The sequence below is a fragment of the Lates calcarifer genome, linkage group LG21 (assembly GCF_001640805.2).
Source record: "Lates calcarifer isolate ASB-BC8 linkage group LG21, TLL_Latcal_v3, whole genome shotgun sequence".
Taxonomy (NCBI): Eukaryota; Metazoa; Chordata; class Actinopteri; family Centropomidae; genus Lates; species Lates calcarifer.
Genome location: NC_066853.1, coordinates 11,712,432 through 11,739,288, shown reverse-complemented (window position 1 = coordinate 11,739,288; position 26,857 = coordinate 11,712,432). Strand labels below are relative to the sequence as shown.

General features: G+C 42.0%; 1 protein-coding gene across 4 annotated transcripts in view; it reads left to right on the top strand.

The window, feature by feature from the left end:
- rsrc1 (arginine/serine-rich coiled-coil 1) overlaps positions 1–26,857 on the top strand; it is a 111,173-nt gene that overhangs the window by 3,784 nt on the left and 80,532 nt on the right. For all 4 annotated transcript variants that reach the window (XM_018693976.2, XM_018693979.2, XM_018693975.2 and 1 more), the window contains exons 3-4: positions 515–637; positions 17,495–17,722. In XM_018693976.2, the coding sequence (XP_018549492.1) occupies positions 515–637; positions 17,495–17,722 (351 nt within the window). The remainder of the gene's footprint in view (positions 1–514; positions 638–17,494; positions 17,723–26,857) is intronic.

The following is a 26,857-nucleotide window of genomic DNA, read 5'->3' as shown; positions in this document are numbered from 1 at the left end:
ACAGACGTGTTCACCAATGCAAAGTAGCAATCAGCACTGCTCATAACAGTTGAGGTTGTCTGGGACATTGGGACATATTTGTTCTTGAAATGAACAGCAAAACAAATTAGGAATACAGCTTTCACTAACACAGAAGCGGGAAGCATTTCAGGTGATGATGTCTGAGCCGCTGTAAACTGGTGAACGAACACAGAGAATAATAGAAAAGGTGGTTTTCATGGCAGGGTGGATCATAACAGCAAAATGAGGATGGAGCTGATATGGCAGGAGCTTGACATGGTTTGCAGGTTTGTTTAATGGATAGTAAACGAAGAGAAACTACAATGAAGCTGAATGACAATGGCAAAACTATAACTATTAATGACAAATGTATATTCTCAGTGATTTTGGGAACCACATTTTTCACCACACTGAGCTCTCAGAACCTATTTACGTGTTGCGCTAGTGCTGATTTGTTGTGACAGTCCTGCCAATAATTGAATTACATCAGTACGTCTCTGTCTGCTGGCTCCAGGAGAAGACGACATTCCAGCAGCAGTTCGTCACGCAGTTCATCGCGCAAGAGGAGGAGTCGCAGTGCAGTGAGAGACAAAGGGAGGAGCCACCGCTCGTACAGGTCACGCAGCCGAGACAGAAGGTAACACACACACACTTCTCACACTGCAAACTTACTTAGCACAAATTTTACTTTTTTTCATTGACACCCCCTCAACGCACACACACCCTACTAACACATAGAGATTATTCCAACCACTTTAGTACTGTTTTTAACACCTTAAATTTTGAACTTCTCATACTGTGTTGGTGTGGTGGTGTTATTGTATGTCTGGTTTAGGTTAATCTTGAGAACTGCAAAGTAGCTGAATTATTTCAACATAGTTTTTGCTGTAGAATTTCACAATCATGTCATAAGAATAGCAAATAATAATGATGATAGTAATAGCAATACTCTCTGAATGAATATGTATTTAACAATCTTTTTAAGAATATGTTTCATTTATCCTTAGACAAATTGTATAATACCTGTGGAGAGATGGTTAGATCATTCGGGAGTGACAAAAAAAAAATAGACTTGAAACACTCGGGTGTTTGTATTACAAATCAGTATGTGGAATGCCATTGCAGACTTTTCTTATTAAAGAAGCAATAAGAATTTTGGAAGTTTACTGTAGCATAAACAAACACATCATTTCGTATTTATGTCTCATGTCGTCAGATAGAGCCACATGGAAACTTGCATCTTAGGTCTGGATTAGCATTTTGCGTGTGCCTGTACTCATGTCTCAGTTTGCCCTGACTATCCGTCTTACTGTGTGAGTATTAATGAAACAGAGACCCACAGAGACACCAGGTCATATGCAACACCAGTCCAATCCTTCCCAAATCTCTTCTGGCTGCAGCTCTCCTTTCACTCATTAATGCAATTAAAACATCATTACCCATACATACTGTGTTGAATTATGATTATTATTGAAGTAGTTGACTCGTTTTTCTTTTCTTTTTTTTTTCTTAGCAAGAGACTAACTTATTCATGCAAGACTAATGTGTACACACCTGCACCACACTTCTCTCTCTCTTTCTCTCAAATGCACACACACACAACCATAGTCAGTCGTGTATCCCTTTCAGAAACATAAAGGCAAAGTCTCTGTGTGTGGTGGTCCATGTCATTAGCATAGTTAATCTGGTGCTAATGAACCAGTAAACTGTGCTGTTTTTAAATCCCTCGCACACTCACACGCAGACACATAAACATGCACAGGCGCACAATTGAAGAAAAGGTTGTCATAATATATGCGTGAGCAAGGCCCTTTGTTTACTTGTGTAAGGCTGTGGGGGAGAGCAGAGATCATTTTAATCACAAAGAAAACAGAGTTTTAATATCTTCATTACAGAGGTGTCAGGATGAAGGGATGATGCAACAGTGATGTTTTGACATGAATGTGGTTGACGTTGCCATGAAAAGACACCACACATCAACTCTCCAATCTAATGTACACAGAACATTTTGTGCCTTCAGAACAAGCGACAAATAACAGTTAAACAATTGATTGAGAGAATTTGGCCTAACAGTTTTCACACACTCTCTCTCTACTCTGTGCGGTACAGTCGCAGTCACTCACAGTGGCAGCAGTGATTAAAACATCAGTCGAAAATGGCATTACTGGCGTTGGTGTGTGAGATGAAAGGTGGAGGGGATTTGAGAGATTTAGAACTACAGTCGATGACATCGGTGTTTACAAACAATGCACTGTGATTAGGAGGGCTGCGTTGTGTAATCGGCTTAGTGGTAAGCGAGGAGCAGGTGGGTTGGGCTGGCTTTGGTGCATGGCGGGGTGTTACGAGGTGGAGGCGGTGTTGGAGGTGGAGATGTGCGAAATGATGACATTGATGATAAATTTATGCAGTTATGTGATGGCAACTGCAATTTGTGTCTCTAAAACTTTGGCGTTGGCGGCCACATATGCAGTCATGTTTCACCGTGCGGGGGAAATTTTGTGGTCTCATCTGATAAATGGGACCAGGGCTGAAATGATAAGTCAATTAATTGAAAAGTCGACCCACAGAATGAAATAATCAACAGTTTTAAATGATTGACAAATAATTGCAATCAGTTTTCGGCAAAAATGCAAAAATGTTTTTCATGTAACTGCTTCTCAAATGTGGAAATTGGCAACTTTTATTTGTCTTGTGTGAGAGTAAACCGAATCTCCTTGGGTTTCAGAGCAATTTGAAAATACTTTCCAACAAAATTGTGACATTTTATAGAGCAGGAAAATATTTGGCAAATTCACAGTGATAAAGATAATTTCTAGTTGACACACAAAATGGGTGTTTTCTTGATTATCTTCTAGAGAGATAATCTTGCACTGTATTTCTGTGGTGGGACACTGAATATTCTACACCCACTGGAGTTGTGGAATGAAAGCAGGCTGGTGTGTACTGTGCACAGGTGCATTGACTACCATTAGTCAGTTGTGTGTGTGGGGGTGGGTGTGTGTGTGTGTGTGTGTTTGGATGAAGCTGCCTGAGCTGGCTGAGAGGCTGGCTGATGGATCAGAGGAGGATTGAGTGGACAGTACTTCATGATTGATACGCATATAGGATATGAGGTGCTGCCTGCCGCCCCCACCCCGGCCACACCAACCCCCGGCACCACCCTCAGAATAAGAACGAGAGAAGAGAGACTGAGTGCACCGACCAAAGAGAGAGACAGAGAGAGGATGAGAAGTTAGAATAGAATGGAAAAGTGTGGAGACAATAAGTTGAGTTAGTGCTGGAGAGGTGGAGAGCGGAGGAGATCCTAAAGGAGGAAAATGAAGAGCAAAGACAAAAGCGAGTGTCGGCAGAGAGAACCGATAGGCTTGAGAGAGGGATATTATTCAGAAGAAATGAGAATAATAACGTCTGCATCAGAATATTGCAGGGGAGAAGATTAGGACCATAGTGGGGCCGTTGAAAGGAGGGAATATTATTACCTTCTTTTCAATCTCTCATGTATAAATAAAAAATAAAGAGATACATGAAATAAGAATAATGCTCTATCATGTGTTTACCATCTATCGTTGCTTCCTCCCTCTCTCCTCTCTTTCTACTTTTTTTTTCCTGCCCTCAATCAGAGAAGGCCAGGTTCCCCAGAGGCAGTCAATCTTGCCCTGAAATGTAAAACAGACAAGAGGAGCAGATTACCTATTTGCCATTAATGTTTATTCTCTTTGATGTGAGCAGGCATATCAGGCTGGGTTGCGCATGTGATGTGTGCACACAATGCAGTGAGCATGTGTGAGGTTGATGAGCGTACGCATGTATGTGCAATTTGCGTGATGCATGTTCATGGGGTGTGTGTGTGTGTGTGTGTGTGGGTGGGTGGGTGTGGTGGAGGGGGTGTCACGGCCCTAGTCCACTGGGGGAGAGCAGAGTGGAGCATGACGGTGGCAGCACACAGTGATCTGATGCATACCCAGTCCAACAAAGACGACAGGGCCTCTCATCACAGTTGGATCACAGGCACGTCTTTAGGTGAGCTTGGCGGAGCGGTGTAGTGCCGGGCTTTCATGGGCGGCCACAGCAGGGGTTAAATGTGTGTGGCTCAGTCAGTCATTCTGTCAGTCCTTCACTGACTCAACTGTTAGCTTTTAGAGACGCTGTTGGAGGACATGGAGGACTGGCAGGTGTGACAGTCTCACCACTTGACCCATCAAAGAGAAGCTGAGCATTTCATTCACTGTACGTCATTCGCACATGCATGCACACATGAGCTCATACTGCAGGGAACACACAAACACTTACATTTTCTTCATTAATATTTCAGGTGTGTGTTGAGTTAGCAGGGCAGAGTGCTAGCGTCAGGGTTTAGCCCTGCTAACACCGGAGCGGTTTCATCACTGGGATGCTGTCATGCCTCTATGGAGAGTGAGACCTCTAATTATCTGTTGGTTTCCCCCCAGAGGAGATGGATAGCAAGCTAAACACACCACCCAGCATGTTTTATAGGATCGCCGATCAGAGTCAGGATTATCTCAGCTACCCTCTAACCACAGAGCCAGAATGAGTCTAGAACTGGTGCACACTTAGAGCTCGGGAAGGGCTGTGGGGGACAGACAGTGGTCAGTATTGAAAGAATGGTCAAGTTCAAGCTGAAATTGTAAAAAAAAAAAAAAAAATCATTGATTTTTATTCATTATTGATGACATTATTTTGCTGTTTTTATGAATAGGTTTCCAGGTTTACCTGATTGTTGTTGGGGTGTTTTAACTTGTGGCTGGGTCTCCTGCTCCTTACTTTGCTGGTGAAGACATAGTTTGACATGTACCTTCCCATAACACTGCAACTTGTTGTTTTTATACACAGCTTTTTTCACAGATCAAACAAATGAGATATAACATTTTAATTAGTGGACAGAGCCATGCTGGCTATTTCCCCTCCCCATTTCCTGTTTTTACGATAATTTAAGCTATTTGGCTGCAAGCAGTAGCTTCATATTAACAATACAGACATTAGAGTAATATCAGTCTTTTCTATTAGCTGGAAAGGAAATCGGGAAAGGAATAAGTGTGTTTTCCAAAATGTCAAACTATTCCTTTAAGGCTGACATGAAACATAGGATGTAATAATAATGATAATGAGACACTTTAGTGATCCCCTTAGGGACATTCTCCTGTCTCCCTTCAGAGAGGTCAGAGGTCAGGTTTGAGTAAAGATCAGCACTCAGGGTACCTAGTTTCAGTGCCTCGCTCAGGGATATTTTAGCAGGTACAATGCCTTGTGCGTCAGTAGTTGACCTCGTGTCTTCTGGCTGCGAGACAGTCCTCTAAGCACTTTGCCACCCTGCCATGTCTTTCTAGGCTGCTAGAACTAGGTAATCTGATGGTTATAGTTCCACAACATGAGCTCTGCTTTCTGGACTAGAGATCACAGAATGACTCCAGGCATGTGTGTGTGTGTGTGTGTGTGTGTGGGTGGGTGGGTGTCCATGCTTGTGTGTGTGTGCAGGGGTGAGCAATGGCCTGGTATTTATTTCACACAGCAATTTTCCCCCTGTACGAGATGAGGTGTCGTACATCTGCTAGATAGCTTTTCCCTGCCTAGGACCGACATGGAGCGCGAGCAAGGTCATCCAGGCGGCTTGGGAACGGGGAGAGCCGAGGCGAGGAACTGTAGGGAGGAGAGGAAAGGTCTTAGATGGGGAGAAAAGGAAGGTAGGGCAGTTGAGTGCAAGAAGACAGATGTGGGGTGAGGAAAATCAGTGGGTTTATTGCGGGTGAGTGGTGTGGCCGCACAGCTTTTCACTGCACCTGGATCAGCAATTCCCTTGTCAGGTGGTAGAGTGGGAAACATATATTAATTCACAAAGTTTAGAGTATGTGTGTGTGTGATGTAGCAGGTGGTTTAGGGTGTCGCTGGCTTCATAAGGGAAATGGCTATGAGTGTGTTTTGAGGACATGACAAGTGAAATCTGGTTTCCTCAACAAACTGCTGAGATGTTGCCATTATGAGAGAACCATAAGGCATGAATTGTTGCTCTGATGGATAGGAAATAAGATGAGGAAAAATGCGAACAACTCTTAAATCCTTTCTTTTCTTTAAGCTGCTGTATCTTACTTAGGGTTATTACAGTTTTTTAGTGGTCTTAGGGTAGTCTAGAGTGTGCCGTAGTGGAATTTAAGAGCAGGCTCCCGGCTGTTTTTCATCTATTTGTCTGTTATTCTGTGGACTCCGCACATCTTTTCTTCACCCCCTTCCACAGGATGACGTTTAGCCCTTTCTTCCTTCTTCCCCTATTACTGGACTTGCAAAGTGTTGATTTAAACTGAAAGATGACCTGGTTTGGTTCAGCTGCGTCTTCTCTACTCCATAAAAATCAACATGCTACCAGTCGTGAGATCTGAACGCGTTTGTTGTTGTGCTTCTGTCTCTCTCTCTCTCTCTCACTCACTCGCTGTCTCTCTCTCTCTCTCTCTCCTCCTGTCTCTCTCTCTCTCTCTCACTCACTCGCTGTCTCTCTCTCTCTCTCTCTCTCTGTCTTACTCTCTTTCTCTGTGTTGTCTTTTTTATTTATCTGCTGTAAAGGCCAGTCAAGCACTGCTCGGCTTTGTTGTCAGAAACCTTTATTTACCAAAGGGAGGAATAAGTGACTGACACAGACAGCCTCTTTCATCCCCACCTCGCCGCAAGCAGTGTTCCCCTCTACCGCCAGAGGAACCCCCCACCCCCACCCCTCACTTCTGCCAAGCCCCCCTCCGCCCCCCCAACTACCCTACCCCACAACCCACTCCACTGCATCCCTCCATCCTGCAGGCTCACAACACACTAGCCCTCTCCCCTGGGTAGCAACCTAGCTGTAGAGTCTACACTGAGTAACACAACACACAAACACACACGCAGAATTCACCTCACAAAAGGCATCGCACCAGTCCTCTCACATAGACGATCAAATGAGGGAGTTGGTCCGATGGTCCCAAACAAAGACTAGTTTAACATCAAAGAGTTGTCCCTTTTCTCTTTTTATCCATCTGTTAAACAAACTGGGAGTAATGACACATAAAGCCTGTTATGTTACAACATTGGCTTGAAAGGCAGTTGTTTTTTTTTCTCTTGTTCACATTTTTGAGTGTGGAGGTAGAAGACAAAACCTGCTTTCTGTGAAAAGGTCCTTAAACTGTGGCGCTATTAGCAGTTGATATGTTGGTAAAATAGACAAATTTTCTTCTTCAACGTTTCTTCTTTCTTTTTTTGTTCTTCACAACATGTTTTATCTGATGGCTACTAAAAGTGATGTACTGGATACATTTGCTTGTAAGTAGTGAATGTGATAGATAATATAATAATAATATAATTACATTGCAATGACCATAATTCTTATCCAGAGTGTATTTGAAGATGCATGATTCAAGTTTCCCACAATAGCTGTACAAAGAATATTATACATTTTATTACAGTATAATTCTTCAGTTTTTGTAGGTTTTTTACAAAAGTTGACATAAAAAAAGCATAAAGTTTTTTTGAAGTTTGCAGAGTAATTTCCTTTTTTGAAAGCTGTGTGAATGAACACAAATCTTTGTGATTAATTTAAGTATCATAGAAAGCAGACTAGTTACTTTATATCTATAAACCAAAGACAAAATTTGGCTGTTTGATGACTGAAACCCAACAGAAGTGTGACACTCCCACTGTTGTTTCTTTGGTGGAGAAACGCTTGCACTGTTTTGCAAATAAAACCTCCATAATGCCAAAGACTAATACCATGTAATCAGCCTTCATTGTGTTCACTTTATGACAGAGAAAAGCCTCGTCCGTCTGGCCAGACCAAGAGAAAGACGGAGACAGAAACGCTTTTAGCTCTGGCATAGGAAAATGAACACCAAATGTATCTCTCTCTCTCTTTCCTTCCTGTCTTCTCTCTATCTCTCTCTCCTATTTAAGCTTCTTGAAGTTCTTCCAAATTGGGTTTTAAATGCCAATTAGGAGGTTGAATGTAGTAAAATAAAAGCAAATGCAGGCAGGATGGCCTCACCTTCTGGCTGGTTAGGCTTCAGAGAGAGCCGAGCCGGACCTTTGGCTCCCAGCGAGGCTTTGAGAGAAATATCCTGCCTAATGAACACATTAATTAGAACCATAACTATTTATAAGATGATAATTAGAAACGAAGGGAGGTAAACTGGGCTTTTCCTGCAATTAATGGAGGATTAATTACGGGAGCTAATGAAGTGGATTTTTGAAACACGTGGAGGTGAAGTACAGAGATGTGCAGCTCGCTTTGTGATCACTGGCATAATTATTTTCTCCAGCGCCAAAGCGTTTGAGGCCCTGGTCCTCGCCGGCTCAGGCCGGCTAATAAGCATCATTGCATCGTTATATATGCACTTAAAAAGACTTGCCACTGAAATGACTGTCTAATTATTTCTAATTGGCAGGCCCTGTATGTTGTCATTGAGCTGTTTGGAGCCGCAGCGGAGCCCTGGGTCTAATAACGCTCTGGGTGGAGAAGCACAGCGTGAGAGAGAGATAGAGAGACGCAGAGATACACAGAGAGAGAGCGAGAGAGAGTAAAAGAAAGGGGGGGGGGGGGTCTCTACCAGTTGCCTGCTGCTTATAGCCGGACCAGCACATTGCCCCCCTGTGCCACTCGCCCAGCAGGACAGCCGGTCCTAGAATGACGGCAGGTGCACTCAGAGGTCACCTTGCCAAGTAGCCGATTAGCAAAGTTTTATTTTATCTGTGCTTATTTCCCCCTTTTAATTAACAGCTTCTGCTCTTAATTTATGCACAGATAAACGCCACCGTCTGTCCACAGTTCTTCTTTTCATTCTTAAACATACTGCACACACACACACACACACACACACACACACACACAGAGCGACGGACGGACGGATGGAGGGAGGGAGGTATGTTTATGTGCTGTGTGTGATTCAGTGGCCAGGTTTTGAGCCAGTCCATAGAGACCCGTGCTAACAGAGCATGCATGGACAAACCTCAGTCAGCCGTGTTTACCTTGTACTCTAGTTATGCTCTAGCACAAACCATATGGACACCATCATTCTCTGGGACTTTGTGGAGGATGCGTGTGTCGACATATGTAGGTTTTCTTTACAGTAGTAACAGTCACATCCAGACTTAGTGTTGACTTTTTAGCACACATTTATCATCAGATATTTTAGACTACATAAAAATGTGTTTAGATATAGATTTACATTTTCATTATTTGAAGCATTGATCTACATCTCTGTTTTTGAGTGTGTACGTGTTATGAGAGTTTTTGAATGATAGCGAAGGATTATGTGTGTGAGCGCCTCACTTAACTTGTCCTAAGCAGAGCCATGTGCGTTGTCCTGCCAAAAAACCCTCCGTCATTCTCCCCGAACAACTTGAGAGCAAATTGCCAGCTAATGGAACCACTGCCTGCACTTGTCAGTTCACTTTGGCCAAGCAGAGGAACCACACAAACACACACACACAAGCATGTGGTTTCACTCACACGTTTAGTAATTTATTTGTGGAAAAAGAAGAGAAAAATGAGAGAGAATGTCAGAGGAATGAAACAAGGATCATGTGCGTCTTGACTGAAACCTTGACAATCTTTTTGAAAGTAATGAAACACTTTCTCAGCGTGCGCATGAGGTTTTCTATTTGAAATTTGTCTTCCTTTTTTGTTCTGTCTATCCATTTGGGTTTTTGGCAAAGTGGAGGACGTGAGGAGGAAGTGGAGCGAGATGGATCACCCAAAGGATACGTGGCCAACTGTCGTGTGATTGGCTGAACAAAGAGCAGATCAGCTCCTGTGACTGGTTGAACAGAGAACTTAATGTTGTGATTTTGGCATCAAATCAAAGCAGGAAAAATGTATTTATTTTAAATGCAGTCAACAGTTTTGGTGGAGTAGAAGTTTGCCAGATTTCTCTGTAAACTCAGCAGGATATTGACACGAAATGAGATAACAGAGTGTGTTACCGCAGATGTGTAATGAGTGACATTTATGTCATTGCTGTAACATGTAACATCGTTTGGATCCTGCCTCCAGCAGCGCATAGCAAATCAGTCTTTTGACTCTGTCACTATATTTATAGACATTTTACTAGAGGTTGAATATCACATAAAACATTAAGATATAAATAAGGTTTAAATTAGATTGATAGACCTTAGCTGCATCAGCATTTCACTCTCTATAGAGCTGTGTGTTGTGGAAGCTGTGTAGGTGCGCGCCTGTATTCGTGCTACCAAATATCATCCCAGAATATTATAATGTCGGTAGAGAATGGTGTTCCTTTAACTTAATAATAATAAAATATCTATACAAAAGTGATTCTATCCAGCCACACAAGTCTGTGTCTCAGTACAGAAACAACCCTATCTTCTACCTGTGACTGGTTTAAAAAAAAAAAAAAAAAGAGGAAGAAGTTAAATTTGTCTTCTATATGGGCTACTTCTACCTTTGTGCATGGGACACACAGACTACAAGAAGTGAGGGATGTATTGGGAGGGAGACCCTTTTTTCCAGAGGGTGGTGTTTTCTCTTTCTGTTCATTTCTTGATCTCTCTTTCTGTGTTTGTCTGTCTGTCTCTTTCTCTCTCTCTCCTTCTCCTTGTTCAATCTTGACAGCGGTTCACAAAAAAAATTTTATTTTTTTTGAAACTTCTTTATGAGACAAACCTCTGTTCTGTCAGATGACAACTTTATGTTATTCCACCGAAGAGGGGAAACTAATAGTGCTATGTTTTTTACGGGGCGCTATTCCAGTTGTGTCTTGGGTGTTTAATTAAGTGTAGTTTCCCTTTAGTAGTGGAATGTGTGTCTGCTTTTTGTCTGCCCGTTCCTTGGTGCCTTTTACAGTCCACCCACATGGTTTGTCTCAGCGTTTATGATTTTTCTTATACCGGAGTTGTGAGGTTCCTAAATCACTTAAGCACACGGGGCCGAGCAGTCCACATTTAAACAATAAAAGGCTGTTATGCTAAGGGCCCTCAGATCTCCTACCACTTCATAAATACATGCGTATAAAAGGCAGAAAAATACATCTTCCCTGACCAGAGAGAGAGAGGGAGAGCGAGCGTCTGAGAGCACACCTGCTAATTGGAGCCAGCTTGATGTGAAGCACGGCTGTCTGCTCTGTCTTCTCCATAAGTCCAAATCGTTTTTTTTCTTTTCTTTTATTCATTCCCCTTTTTTGTTTCCCTGGTTGTTCCTGACTCCCCAACTTTTAAAACCCTTTTCTTTCTTTATCGTATCGCTTCCTCTCCCTCCTTAGTTCCCTGCTGTCCTTCACCTATTGTCCTTACTTCTACTCTTTCTCCGCCTCTGTACTTCAACTTTTTCTGCCTGCCTTTCCAACCTCTTACAGAGGGAGGCAATGACAACCAAAACAACTCTCTCCTAACCCGGTGTAACTAATTGTTCCTGGCCATGATGGATGGATGGAAGGGGTAGGGGGGTGGGCGAGAGCGTTTCAATTGTGAGAGTAGCTGTGAGCGAGTTGGCAAGTTAGCACCTAGTCTGAATGTGACCTCCACTTGACCTTGTGTCAGGGCTGAGTGGCAGAGCCAGGGCCCCCCCTTGGCTCCAGCTGCTAATGGGTGTCATGTCGAGCTGTGGCTGCACAGAGGTGAAAGGTCGCGGGTGCACACCAGACGGCCAAGTTTAGGATTGCGATGAGGAGGCTGAGTGACACTGGGCATATGTGCCAATGAAGATGCTGGGTAATCAACACAGCACGGTGACGCGTGTATGCACATATACACACATGTGTGCACGCACATGGAAAGCACATCCTGCTGCAGAAAGTCATCTTTTCCCTCATCGTTGGTTGGCTGTTGTAGGTTCATATAGATCTGAGGGGTCTTTGAAGGCCTTTGAACTCTGCTAAATGGCTTGACCTTGTGGCTTATGGCTGTAACCGTGTGTGTGTGTGTGTGTGTGTGTGTGTGTGTGTGTGTGTTTGGGTGGGTATGGGGGGTAGTGAGTGGGTGGCCTGCATGGGGTCTCATTTCTGCTTCACAGCGTAGCAGGGCATTGCAGACGTTTGTGTTGACGACTGCTAAATTAAAAGCAAACTGAAGATTATGACAAATCTAAACATTGCTTTTATGAAGCAGAGGGGGGACGAAGAAAAAACATTTCTGTGAATATTTCATGCTCTGTCTTTGCTGTGTTAATTGTGCTCACAATCAGCTACTTTCCAGTGATTCCTTGTGTGTTATTTAGTGTGTGTGTATGTATATTTATGTTTCTGTGTGGGTGTGCATGGTGAGTCTGTGTGTGTTTGCGCGTGTGTGCGCGTGTACTCTGAACCGGGGGAACAGATAATGTGGCTGCTTGGAAGGAGGAAGCAGCTTGGGAAATGATTTCAACAGCTCTCATAATTAGAGGAATATCATAAATTAAACTTGTGTCTGCCGTTGCGTTTGAAGAGCACTCAAAAGTAATAAATTCTGGATGGTTAACATATTTGCATTCCATTCAGCAGGCAGCGTCAGGCAGGAACAGCTGTTTTCCACGTCTTTTGGCAGCAGGAAATGCACATTGCTCACTCAAGGTGCTTTTAGACACATTGAAATGGCAGAAAAAAAGAGAAGTGACTTTTAACTTGAACATGAAGCTGCTGCTGTGTGCTCTGTCACTGGAAATAACTCGGCAGGGAACAGCGCATTAATGAAGTTCTTCAAATATGGATCTTCTTACTTTCAATAGGCCTGTTTCTTTTTCAATCTGTCTGTCGCTTGGAAAAGTCGACTGGCAAGCTTTTTGTAGTTTGTGTGTCTGTGTGTATGTGTGTGTCTTGTTGTAGATACAAAGAATATATACCAAAGATTTGAAACTAATTTTAAGGTTTCAAAATACGTCTTAGTAGTGACAAAAACACTTTATTTAGAACAAGTAGAATATAATAAGAAAAATAAGAAAAGTACTGTGATTTTGCATCATATTTTTCTGGGCCAGTTTAGGTCAGATAGCACCACCTTTTTTTTTTTTTTTTTAAACAAATCGTACATGCCACCATTTCTGTCCAGTGTATCCAACATATATACAACATACACATTTAATATAGTTTTTTTAGCTGCACGTCTGGGGCAGCCTCTTTCCTACTGGCTTTTGTTGTCAATTTCTTTCTACTTTCATACATAGAGGATTTCTCTCTCCAGTCTTTCTGAAAAGCTGAAATCAGATACTGGAATTTTTTCTTTGGCCATATTTTAAGCTTAATGGATGTCTACGTCTGTACTCGCTTGTGGAATCTCACTACATCATCATTTTACAATTATTAAATAATGACAGGGATAGTGCTCCTATGTCTCAGACCTACAGAAGTTGTAGCTGTTGGCAAAATCATTTTGTTATATCTTTGTTAAAATGACATAGTGCTCAGATTTTAATAGCAAGTACAGTACTAGATAGCCATTTAGTTTAAAATAGAATATGCACATGTAAGTCCCGGAGTCATGTTTCAGCTTTTCAGGAAGTTTAATAAGAAAAGACAAATACACTGTGATGTAGAAAATAGTGTCACAGAGTCTAACTTGGAGAGTAACTCGGAAGTGGAGCCGAGACATCAGCTCACTACATTGACACATTTACAATAGATGAACACAGTCAAACAAAAATTATGCACAACTTTCCAATTTAACATCCTACTCACATTTTATGATCACTTATTTTTATTCTTTCTCAGAAATACAAGATCTAGCCAGGAAATGGAGATTTGGACATTTAGGAACATAATAACACAACTGTATGTCCAGGTCCCATGATAACTCCTCTCTAGCTTTTAGTGTGTTGTTGGTAAGAGCCACTGGTCAGACAGAGGTCAGTTTCGCCAGCATCCACTGAAATATGATAGGTTTAATGTTACATGGCCATTAATCATTGCTGCGCTGCACTGGTCTAATGGACAGGGAAGCTGTTTCGGGCATCACTGAGAACATCACTTGTGCAGCTACATTGGTGTTTTCTGCCTCGGGATAAATACAATATGGACATGAACTTTGTTTTGTCTTCCTACAGAGGATGGTGGCTAGGTAAAACGAAGAAACAGTATGAATGTGTGTCACTGCTGCTGGGATAGGGGCATGATAAGGTTAAAGAAACAGTGAGCATTATTGGTCTGTTTGTGTGTGTGTTCCCCCGTCCGTACATTGCGAAGTCTGAATAATGATTTAACTGGGGTCAGATTCCATTGGAGACGCTCACCTGTATCTGACACTAGTGGTATTGCGTAGCCGCCATTAATGTCCAATTTTCAATGAAAACAGAAATAGAATACAGACTGATAAGGGTAACACACCATCCAGCTTCACACCCGACCACATAATTACCCCAATGGGCTGTGGTGAGGGATCATATCCTGGCGCGCACTGGGGGGTCAGCGGCGATAAGCTTCAGCCCAGCTCCCAACATGCAGCATAATTACTCTATTGATAATTCACCAGGAAAATGGTCCCAGCCAATTGCAGAGCTCCGATTTAATGGATTGGACTGTGAAACGAGGGAGGAATGGAGGAAGGAGGCTGTGAGGGAGCAGCGCATATGTGTGTGGGGGGGGTTGTACGTGGGGGCAACCAGCAAGGGCCTTTTATTAGAAATGAAAATATGTTTAGGCCATAGGGGGACCCATTTTCCCTGGAGATAATAAGGCCAATAAAATGTAAAGCAGGGGAAGGGCTTGGCATGGGGTCCAACTGTGGCTGTTTATCTGTGTGTGTCCTGCATTAGCCCATTTATCCCCAGCCTCAAATTAGCTAATCATTCTCCAAGGGGAAGGACTTGGTCAGGAAATTGACATTTAGCAGCATAGGCTCACTCTATTAACTACAGTAAATTTAATTTGCTGCACACCCCAGAAGTGGGCTTTTTCTTTGCCATCAGAGGGAGAAAGGGAGAGGGAGACAGAGACAGAGAAACAGAGAGAGATTGTGTTTATTGCATCTGCTGCTTCTGGCCACAATTTGCTTGGCTGTAAATATAAGACTTAGACTTGGAACACTGAAACTCTGTTGTATTTCCCCTCATGTACTGTTGATTACAAACATACGCAGGCATTGTCAGCACATAGATTCACTCATTCCAAGGTCTGTTTGGGCCATTGATGGATTATCTCGCCTGGAGACTCCAAACCCCAAAAATGCCAATGTTTCTCTTTTCCTTTTTTCCATTAGCTGCGATTCTCTGATGAGGCTAATAGTAGCTCCAGTAAACACTGTATTAAACATGCTAAATCAAATGTCCTGTGACTGATGACTGCTTTCACCTCTGCCTCTGAGTCAGATGTTTCATGATAATTATTTCTGATTATCACTCCAGGGTGGCTGCTTTAGTGCCTGTTCTGCAGAATGCAATGAGACAGGATTTACTGTTGGGAAAAAGATACTAAAGAGGGACTGCTGTAGCTGCTCGGATAGCAGTTGTATCATCGTGACTGGAACTGAATCTATACTTGATCAAGAATTTAAGTCTTTTTTAAGCAAATGTAAGATTTTGCTTTTTTTGGTCCTCTGGGAGTAAGTTGAATATATTTTGGTTTTTTCACTTTTATTTGGACAAAAAAACATTTGAAGATGTCACTGTGATGGACATCTCTACAGGTATTTTCTGTTTTTGTGAAAACAATTAATCAGTAGATCAAAGAAATAATAAGTGGATTATTCCAGTCATGACAATAATGGACAGTCGCAGCTTGAATTGTAACAAAGGAAAAGTGAATGGATTTCAGCTTTCTAAGTTGAAACTATGTGCTAAATATATAGTGAGGTTTTAAAGACACTGATCATCATCCCATCTTTGCTTATAGAATACTTTCACCGCTGGTTGTACTTCAATATTCCCTGAAAAACTGAACTTCAAATAGTGTTTTTGTTTTTTCTGCTTTTTTTTTCAAAGAGAGATTCTCTTTTGCGGAGACCTTGAAATAGCGCCGCTAACTCTCCAGAGATTAGGATCGCCCTAGCCTAATTGATTGCAACAGTTGTCAGAGTGTTGTCTGTTAGGATGGTGACAGGCGTCTGAAGAAAATGATTAGTTTTCTGTCGGCAGAGAGACAGCTCTGGATGTCCCAAACTGCAAACTAATAAAGGGGGGAAAGCAATAAAGCTCGTGGACAGCAGGTTTGACTGTTTTTATAGACAAATCAATAAAATGATAAATGATGGAAAATAACGGCATCTTAGCTACCGATTTCTACAGGGGTTTCAAATCAGGATTCTTCCCACACACGCACACTCACACACACGTATGTACACAGTGTCACACATGTACACTCACACTTCAGCAGAATATGTCAAAGTGTTTTTCTTGCATTAATAGAGGCATGTGCAGTGTCACATAAATAAGTGGTTATAGTTTGGTCATTTGTTTCTTCGCTTGTATGGCACCATATTGAGATATATGAGTTACACTTTCAATTTTCTCTTTTAATTGATGTGTGTGTGTGTGTGTGTCTGTGTGTGTGTGTTTTTGTGTGTGTGCGTGCTTGTGTTTATGTTTGTGTGTCCATAACTAACCGAGTAAATCTTCGCACTGTAAATCTTTTTGAGACCAGAGGGCCAGTGTCAGGATCAATACTGAGGACAGGCCTTTCTCTGAGCCTGCCTCTAATTGGCTCCATTTCTATAGTGTGTGTTGTGTATCTGTGGTTCTGTGTGTGTGCGTGTGTCATGGTGTATGTGTTTGTATATAACTGTATTCTTGTTGCCGTCCAATGAAAGATGAATCTGCCCACACCAGAAAAATTTGATCCTAGTGAGTTGTATTTTGAGTTTTGTTAACAGATGCAAATGTTAATTGTCTCTATGTGTTAATGTAAAACCACAGTCTTAGTGAAGTTGGTCTTGCATCAGGAAACCAACTTGATATCAGCTGGTTTTGATTCCAGATCTATCCATTAACTCAGGTGTCCAAATCCTGTTGACATAATATTACATACAATAAATACCTGCCATTTGTGTATGAACAAAAATTTTAATATGTTGAAAGCAGAAAACAATTTTCAGCAGATTTAGGCGGCCATAAAAAGGTACAGGGTGGCGTAAAGAAAGAAGTAAATGTTGGACACACTAACATTAGCTTGTTCTTGTACATTGTGACTATTTTACGGTGCAATCCTGTAGTCATACAGGGAGAAATCCATTGTAGAAGAGACATAGATTTTCTTCACAAGCAATGAAGTGAGGTACCTGTACCGCAATGCATCCACAAGATGTGTTTTCCTCAGTGAGAACTTCATTTATTGCTCCTACTATTCCTATCTCTGTTGCTACACACATGTAAAACTGACAGCTACATGAAACATTCTCAGATACATTTTCTTGGTGATTAAAAGGCATTCTGGGAAATACAGTCATTAACTGTAGCAGACACTATGGAAAAGGAGACAGTAGATGTAACAAAAAGGTTAATTATGAGACTTGTAATACTTGTTCATTGTGGAAAAAAGAAAACAAAGTGTGTTCTATTATCAGGGGTTTATTAGCTGTAATTGTATTTCTTATCACATTTCATGTCTTTCAGGTCTCATTCTCGCCACAGACGGTCTCGCAGCAGGAGTGGCAGCCGCAGCCGGCGAGGAAGCCACAGCCGCAAAAGGAGCCGCAGCCACAGTCGTCGAAGGAGCCGCAGCCGCAGCAGAGAGCGGGACCGGAGCCGGCGAAAGGGCCGCGACCGGGACAGGGAGAAAGAGAGGGACAGAGGAAGAGACAGAGAGAAGGACAAGAGTAAAGACAAGGGAGACAAAAAGGGGTAAGTGATGAATGGCTGGGTACATGAAAGCGTAAACGCACAGGTTGACACAAACACACCAAACAAGTGTTGGGCCGGCCCAGCTCAATCTAAACCGCTGCCTCCACAGGAGAACAGAATGTTTTTGTCATTATAATACTGGCTTAAATATGGGGCTCAGTCTCTGCTCCTCTATCTGTCCATCCATCACTCAATCCTTCCATCCATCAATCCATCAGCCCCTTTCTTCCTCTGTTTCCCGCTGCAATCAAGCACTGGGCTCCACTGGACTTGTAATGTGATATAATTCCCTCTTGCAAGAGAAGATGTCATGTTGATATAAGAATAGATGGGAGGTAGGAGTGCTGCACAGGTCCAGTTTTTAGAGAATGTTTTGGTCACCAGATGATGACGATGTCTTTAACTCTGCTTTTCACCCCCTGGACCCAGCTGCAATAAGTCTAGAAACGTAACAAGATCTTATGCATCTCCAAAGCCGCTGGTGCTCAGGCCAGGGAAAAAAGCAATAAATGAAAGCTCCTTATAAAGGTGAGAAAAGTTGGCAAATGACATCTTCGCTTGGAAGCTTATGTCTTCAAAAGGCTGTAATACACACTAGGAACAGGTTCACTGATGTGCATCTTTTAGTGGTGGTGCACTCCAGTACAGTTCTAACCACCTTAGAGGTGTCTCTTTGCCTCAACCAGAATAGCACCCGCTCTCCCTCCCCCAGCGCTCCATGCTCTAATGTGATTGGAGGCCACTCTAATATGACTGGTACCCAGTTGTTGTCTGTCATATTGAATGGCGCAGATGTGTGTATCAAACTATGGATCCCAGGAGTGATGCAGACCAGCCGTTGTGCTACACATCAATTTAAGAGACTTTAGTCCTCCAGGTAAACTATATCTAAATGTGTAGTCTGTGCTGTTTTGGCCCAAGTTATTCAACAGATAACTTTACAATTAAGTACATTGATTCAAATGTGTCAATTCAGGTATTGATTGAGCAGCTATTTGGCTCTTCAAACAAAGGAATACTAAAATCATGTTAAAAGAAAGTTTTGACCACACATAAACTTGTCAGGGAGAAATCAGTAAATCCAATGGAAAGCCTAGAAAATACCACCTCAAAGTGTTTTCTCAGAACAGAAATATGCAGTAATAGCCAAATGGCAATTTATGATTTTGCAACTGTTTGATCTGACTGAAAGGGATCTTCATTCCTCAGATGTATTCATGATGCAACATTGCAATCAGATGATGAAACTCATCTCTGTAGCAATGGCCACAAGAAACAAAAACGCAGTATATTTAACATTATTAAAAAATAAAAAAAACCTTTACTTGTGCCCTACTGCCAAACTGTCACAGAACTTGAACAACTTTTTCTAGAAATTGTGTTTGCTGCATCTCATTAAGTGAAGTAAATGCTAATTATTGAGAAAATGTATCTTTGACAGTGAATCTTAACTGAGACACAACTCATTTTATGTATTTAGCAAGCGCTATTCATAGAAATAACTGACGAAAACATGTGCATGACTAGAAATAAGGATTATGCATTTACATATTAGTCAAGCTTCTTGTTTATTTAGAATTATACACAATTTGTAAATGTAAATTGGTCTTTTACATAATGATTCACAGTTTTGGTATATTTGTTAGCAGGGAAGATAGAACAGATTTGTTGATAACAGAAAGCCTCATCCTTTAATTCAGTTTCCATATATTCAGCTCTAGTTTTTTCATCCCTCTGGTGGCTTTGTTGGTCATCATCAAAGACCTTAGGGCTCAAGATTTCTCTTTGTGAGCAGAACATGGAAATTTGCTTTTAAAGGAAAATGCTCCATTTATTTGAAGCTATTACATTTTCCCTTTCTTAGATCTGTATCAGGAAAACAAATAAAGCTAACAGTGAAATGTAAGGCCAGCAGACTATATCTATTTTCTTATTAAGGCTTCAATATCCTTTAGCATCGATAAGAATCTCTTCTTTTATCTCTGACCCCGCTTTAGCTTGTCTGTGTGCAGGTGTGTGTGCTCATATATGTAGTAAGTTTGTTGATTTGTGCTGGTGTGTGTATGTATTTCCACCTGTGGCAGCATTATTATATTTCACACTGTCTATCCCTCTATGTTGCCTTCCAAATTACTTAAACCTGTGCCGGTATGATGTTGGAATAATTTTAACTAAAACATGGTGCTGACCTGCCATCATTACAGGTCACATATACGTATACATATATGTATACATGTATTTGCTGTTTTTGATTAGAAAAACAAAAAAGAATTTTGCATGAACAGTAATAGCATGCAGATTTTCTGTTACCTCAAGTCACAGATAAATGACACTTCTGTAATTCACAGTTTAACAAGAAAGAAAAGCAGTGGGTGGAGGGGATGGACTGTTCAGAAATGGTTTTGGTTCTTGCAAATTTACATTCATTGGAAAAGTAACTACTGAACATAAAATTCTCCAGGAAGTCAAAGTAATGTGACTAGTTGCATAAAAATACACAAAGTTCCATTTAATTTTAAACCGACACATATATCTGGCATGAAGTGATTTGGTAATGTAATAATAAGTTAGTTTTTCCATTTTATTTTGACCTTAATTGACTCTACCCACACACTTACTACATTCTAATTAAGTTGGTCTGTCTGTGGACCTTGATATTATGTTATCACTGTCCAAAACTTGCCTGACATGGATGTTCTTGTTTTTCCTCCAGTGCTCCCACAGGGGTTTAGGCGCCTAACAAGTTCTCCTTCAGTAGAAGAAAGGCAGAAGCAGTGAGATGTTTCAGGAATATGTAAAACAGGGCTTTCTGCAGCATATCCTGTCTATGACAAGCCACTTCTTTTTCCTTCAGTCTCTTCCGTTCTCCTTCTTCTGCTCTTAATGTTAATGGGGGGTAGGGTCTCTATTGGAAGCCCCTGATCCTCACCACATACACACAAACACGCACACATACACACGCTGTAACACTCCAACCTCATTTACATCCAGGTTTCCTCGCTGGGTGGTGGGAGAGGAGCGAAGCGGTGCAATGTTGATGGCGGGGCGGGGTGGAGAAGAGGCTGAGGAGCTTTATAGTGTCTGTCAGGATGAAAGAGGGGCCCCTCAGAGCGGCACCCTGACACTGACTCTGTGTGTGTGCGCGCGTGCGTGTGTGGTGTTGTCGTCATTAAACATTTAACACTCCTCTAGTATGACAGCAGGCAACTTGGTGCTCCAGCGGCATGTTTTCATGCAAAATTTATTGAAAAAGACGAGCTGTTGTTAAGAGATCTTGTTGCCTTTCACCAGTGGCAAAGGGTAAGTGGGTGATTATGGGTGGTGTGTGTGTGTGTGTGTGTGTGTGGTGTGTGTGTGTGTGTGTGTGTGGTGTGTGTGGCGCACGCGTGCACCTGTGTTTACCCAGACTAGTGTACAGGGTCAGTAGGTCAGGTTTGCTCTGTGTAATCCTCTGGCTCCGTATTTACAGAGAGAATATAAGAGTTTCCTTCAAGTATTTAACCAGCCTAAAACTGTTTGTGTATTTGTGTTTTTCTCTTCATTGAGGGTTTACTTGTGTAATGTGCATTGTTAGCACTGATATAATATACCAGGGCTTCTCAACCTTTTTTTGTCTGATGTACCCCCATAGCCCAATCCAATCCAATGTGCTCAAGTACCTCTTCATCAACACCACCGGTCATGCTCCATATGTGCTTATTTAAACTTTAACATCACTAATTATATATATATACAAGACTTGATGATCTTGAAGCTGATGTTTTTTTTTTTTTTTTACTTTTTTATAGTTGGTTTGGGATGCTTCAACCATTTATCTTTCAGGTTCAAGGATATATTTTGACATGGTGTTGAGAGACGCAGGCGCACAGTTGGTTATTTTGACAATAGATATAATGAAGATTGGCCTGATGTGTGAATATAATTTCCCACTAAACATAACCATGTGGGTGGGTCTAATCCCATGATTATTTTTTTTTTTTTATTTATCTATCATCAGTTAACCTCATGTGAAGTGCAGAAAAAACCTAAATCAGATAAGTATTTCCCATGGTTATGGTTTTCCTTATGGTAATTCCTTAATGTTTATTTTTCTTAACCTTATTTGTATGTGTTTTTCCCGATTTCCCTAAATCAGAGCAGGTGAAACAAACAATGTGTTGTGTTAACAAGTACTCATGTGCCCTCAGGCGAAATGACTGACAGAAGTATAATTTGGATGTAACATCAGTCTTCACCTGATGTTCCGACCCAATTCCCACCTTTAATTAATGAGCAGAAATATAGAATCTAGAGTTAACAGATGGCTCTTTCTTACAGGCTTTTAAAAATATCTTGCTGCTAATTACAAGTCAGTGTTTTTAAAAGGTTTTGGCATCATTAAGTGCTACAGTGGTTCAGGCTTTGATCAGGCTTGAAGGAATTTAGTATGGATGGGTATGGATAAAATACAGTCAGGGCCCAGATTTCTTTTGGGTTTGCTCATACAATTTCTAACACTTTCACACACTTTCCCTTCCCTCTCCATGTCCGTAACCCTCCTCAGATTCGACTCCTTCGTCAAAGAATTTGTCTGCTTTCAAGAGAAGTCCTCACCCTTTCCTTTGGGTGGTGTCGACCTCTTTGCTTTCCTCCGTAACCAATCGCCGAGGTAGTGGAAGAACGTGGGCTGGCTGCCTAACTCCACATCCTCAATCAGAGAGGTCTGTCCAATTAGGCTGAACTCCTTGTCTGTGCTGGGTCACGAGAGGAGTGTTGGCCCATCTGACTCAATTTCATGTCATTTGAGTGAGAAATGGGCAGAGGCTGGGCAGCGGAGGCACAGAGAGCATAGTGGAGACCTCTCATGGCAGCAGAGAGCCGTCTTTTCCCTGTGCATGTAAAACTGAAGTTTTTATAATGAGCTTAGGGTTAAAGAAATGAAATGACTGCCTACCTTTCATTAAACCATTTTTTTATGTCTTTGTCCATGAAAGAATCATTTAGGAGTTTCTTTCTGCTAGTGAGGGGCAGAGTTTCAACAGCATCTAGTTCCTTTTTTTAAGTCTTTAGTGCAAAGCATGTTTTCCTGACATTTTTATCTGAAAAGCCATTCCCACCAACACGCCCATTCCAATCTCCTTTTGTGAATGTGATTGTTTAGTAATTCCTCTCATTACTGTGTTTTCCCCTGACCAGCTAAACAGAACCCAGCCTCACCACAGGGGTCCTGGCAGGACCCGCAGGCCTCAGTTTGGCTAGCTGTGCTCCATCGCTCAGCCTTAACCTCTGGAAGCCTAGATGCTGTGAGGCAGAGAGAAAATAAAACAAGACCCTAGACACAAGCACACACACATTCGCACTCACTACTGTTGATTTTCTCTCCCTCCTTGCCTCACTCTGAGGAAATGATTGTCTGCTTCTTTGCCTCTGTTGAACATCTATCAGCTCATTAGTGTTGGTAATACACAGAGAAAGTAAGTGTGTTTGTGTGTGTGCTTACGCGTATGTAGCCCCCGCCTGCGGCATCTTCTCTGCCTGTTGGGAGTGTGTGTATGGGTGGTGTGGATGGGACCACTGGCTGCTGCTGGTGTGTGCATGTGTGTGCGTTTGTCTGCACTCTTGCAGGACTCTAGGCTGTGTCTGGCTCTGGGAGCGGGTCTGGGGAGGTAAGAGAGACTTCAAACACCGTCCTCGGAAGGTTAGGATACACTCACATTGACTTAAATCAATGAGCTGTAAGTGTGTGTTTTATTTGTGTGCGCATCAAGGGGGGTAGCCCAGTGGCCAGGAGCAAGACGAGACATGGGCGAAGCTAAAGAGGAGTAGGTGTGTGTGTGTGTGTGTCTGTATAGTTAAGGTGGGGGCTGGGTGGTTGGTTTAGGGTGGGTGAAATAGAAGTGATGCCTACATGCAAAGGGTGGACAGCACACACACACACACACACACACAGGTCCCCATAGACAAACACATGCACACACAGAGTGGTGCAGCTGCAGTGTTTTCTTGGCCCATGGCTGTATGTAATCATTAGCTGCTTTTCTTTTCTACGCAGATAATGAGCATAGATTGGATAGAAAACAGCCTGGCCATATAAACTCAATCTTCACTAGACTGACATTTATGTACACACACACACACACACACACCACACACACACACACACACACCTTGTTAAGTCCTATACAGTGATGCACTACAAATCTGCTTTTGCCACTGGTCTGAATAGGTTAATATCTGTCATCTGGTCTGACTCCATGACCCTGCTCCAAACCTGTCTTGAAGGCAAGAAAAACTGGGTTTCTCATATAACTGTATGATCATTATTAAGTTGCTGTCAACCCCTATATGTTTTGCTTACCTGTATATTTCAGCACTCTTTCAAACAACTGAAAGGGTTGTTCGGACTGACCAGTCTGCCAGTCACTATAGGTGACTTCTAGTGGTTCTTACGGCCCAGACGTACAGCAGAATGGACTTGGAATCAGAAAGTTTTTTCTGGTTGTCTCTGTGAATGTCTGCTGTGTTGTTTTTTTGATTAGGCTTGTATTTACTTATTTATTAGCAAGACATGTAAAAATAATAGAGGACTAAGTGGAGAGAAAGGCCAACAACCTCAGCCGTTGAAAATATCCTAATTACACCCTGAATGATAAAAGGCTGACTTGAGAATGGAAAATCCATGCAAGTGGAGAAACACAGACAGAATCTGACACATAATCTGGATTATAATGCATGTTTGCTAGGTTAGATTTATCTTTAGAAAGGTTTGTTACAGTGTCAGGAGATTAAATAACAGACCCAGACCTTTAGTTTTGTTAGTTCAGAAAGGGATTAGCCCTTATAAGGAAACTCTAAATGTCTATTTGGATGTATTTTATGTATTTATATTTTTTAGAATATATTATTAATTCACACTGACATATTTGAGCATTTATTAAGATAAGATGAAAAGAATCACAGACAGCTTTTTTCAGTTACTGTATGAAATGCTGTCTATGCCTGACAATGAACCCCCGTCTCTGTTCTGTGTGCAAATTTGTGTGTGTGTGGAGGGGGAGAGAGAGAGAAAGAGAAACCTGGCCACTTTTAATCGCAGGAGAGACACCCTGAGTGAGCGATAGAGAGCTGTGACAATCCACTTAGTGCGCTCTGTAATCTGTTTAACCATTTAGTGAGTTGTTAAAGGAGTATGCAAACACTCAAACACATGAAAAAAAAACACAGAAAATGCTCTGCAGGGTTTTGTGGTGCACAGGACAGTCTGCCTCCTAAACTGGGTAGCGATTCAGTGCTGTAACACATTTAGAGTTTGTGTGTGTGTGTGTGTGTGTTGATGTGTTTGAGAGCTGCTGTAGGCACTGAGAGAAGCCAGGCCTGGAGCGTGATGACAGAGACCAGACCCGGCCAAATAGAAGATCCCCCCCAATCCAATTACCCTGTTCCTCTCTTTTATTCTCTCCTCTCCTCTCTTCCCCTCCTCTCCTCTCCTCTCTTCCCCTCCTCTCCTTTCCCCCTCTTCTCTCCTCTCCTCTCTTTACGGCCCTGTCTTAGCAAGAAGCTACTGATGGCAGTCCTAGCTGCTGTTGAAGTGGCTGGCTGCTCCGCTTTATGGATCAGAAGAGGATGCAGGAAGGATTATAAGCAGCAGGTTATGAGCAGCAAACATGACAGGCCAGCTCCGATTTAGGAGGGTTATGTAAATGTGCTTGTCGACAAAATATGTTTTTCTGCCCTCAGTATTTTTCCCCTCTCACTGGAAAAGCTGGGTAGTTTGGTTTGGAGGAAGCAGAGTGGTGTTGAAGGCAGGGAGGGGAGCTAAAAGAGAAGATTGTTATGGAGAATGATGTGTAAAAGAGACACACCGTTAATGTTTAATTTTCTCCAGACTCCAGTGCTTATTCATCTGCACCAGGGGCAAGGAAAGGTGTTGACTGAAGTCTTTATGAGAAAGGCTGAGAGTGAGAATACATTATAGAGAAAGAGATGTTCTTTTTAGTTTTAAAGACAGCAGACAAAGTAAAATAAAGAAGAGAGAGACAGACAGACAGGGAGAAGAGCAGAGGAGAGTTTTCAGTTAGCAGAGAGCACCTTTCGTCATGCATTTGACCTCTGCTGCTCTGAGACAGAAATACAACTCAGCCGGTCTTGCCTAATGGCATTGATCATTACAAGAATACCTCCTTCAGACTGGGTAAACAGCATTCCAGATGTACAGTTAAGTACCATGACTCAGTTGTGGAAGTAAATATTGCCTGAGAGGAGCATATGATAATCATTCTGGAGGTTTCAAATCGGCAGCCATTTTCACAGTATATCCTTTCGTGCAGAAATGAGCTGAAACAATAGAGTTATGAGCGCAGTTACCAATCACACACACCTGTTTATGTTTGATTGTGATGACTGAAGCACTTATTTGTGTCACCAGTAAGAGTTGGCGGTCTCACGCAGCTCATATTGAATGTTGAGTAGCCACGGGAAAGTTATGACGCTATGAACCCCCCCTCCTCCCTCCCTCCCTCCTTCCTTCCTTCCTTCCCTCTTTCCCTCCTTTCCTCCTTCCATCTCCTACCCATTTAGTCTGCCACTTTTTCAGCAGAAGTTTAGATCTCTTGGCCGATGTTTAATTCATTTGTACTAATGTCTCACTCACTCTTGCTCTCCTTCACTCTCATGTGCTCCGTCTCGCTCTCTCGCCAGCCTAGTCCCTGCGGTTCTCTAATAGAGTTATTTTACCTTGTGTCTCACTCATTCTCCCTGGCACACACTCATACGTACACACACTCACTCTTTAACACTGCTGACTCTTTTCTGCTGTCCACTTTTTGCCAGTAGGGCAAATGCAGTGGGTTTTTTGTATGGTATGTCAGCTCTACTTAGGGTTGGTTAATATGGTTAAAGTCTCAGAATAAAACGACAGGCCACAGTGTGGCAAATATCAGCATAAGACATAAAGAATCAAATTTTTTAAAGAAAAGTACCGTGCTGCACTGTGAGACTGACCTCTTTTATGTACAAAAATGTAAGTTGTTTTTGTTGTTATTTTTTAATATTTATTTTAATTTTGTTTAGAATCATTAATTTGGATAAGAAAGTTTTGTAGTACATAACATAAAGTGGAGCATTGCACTAGTGCCAGCTCTAGCTCAAATACATGTA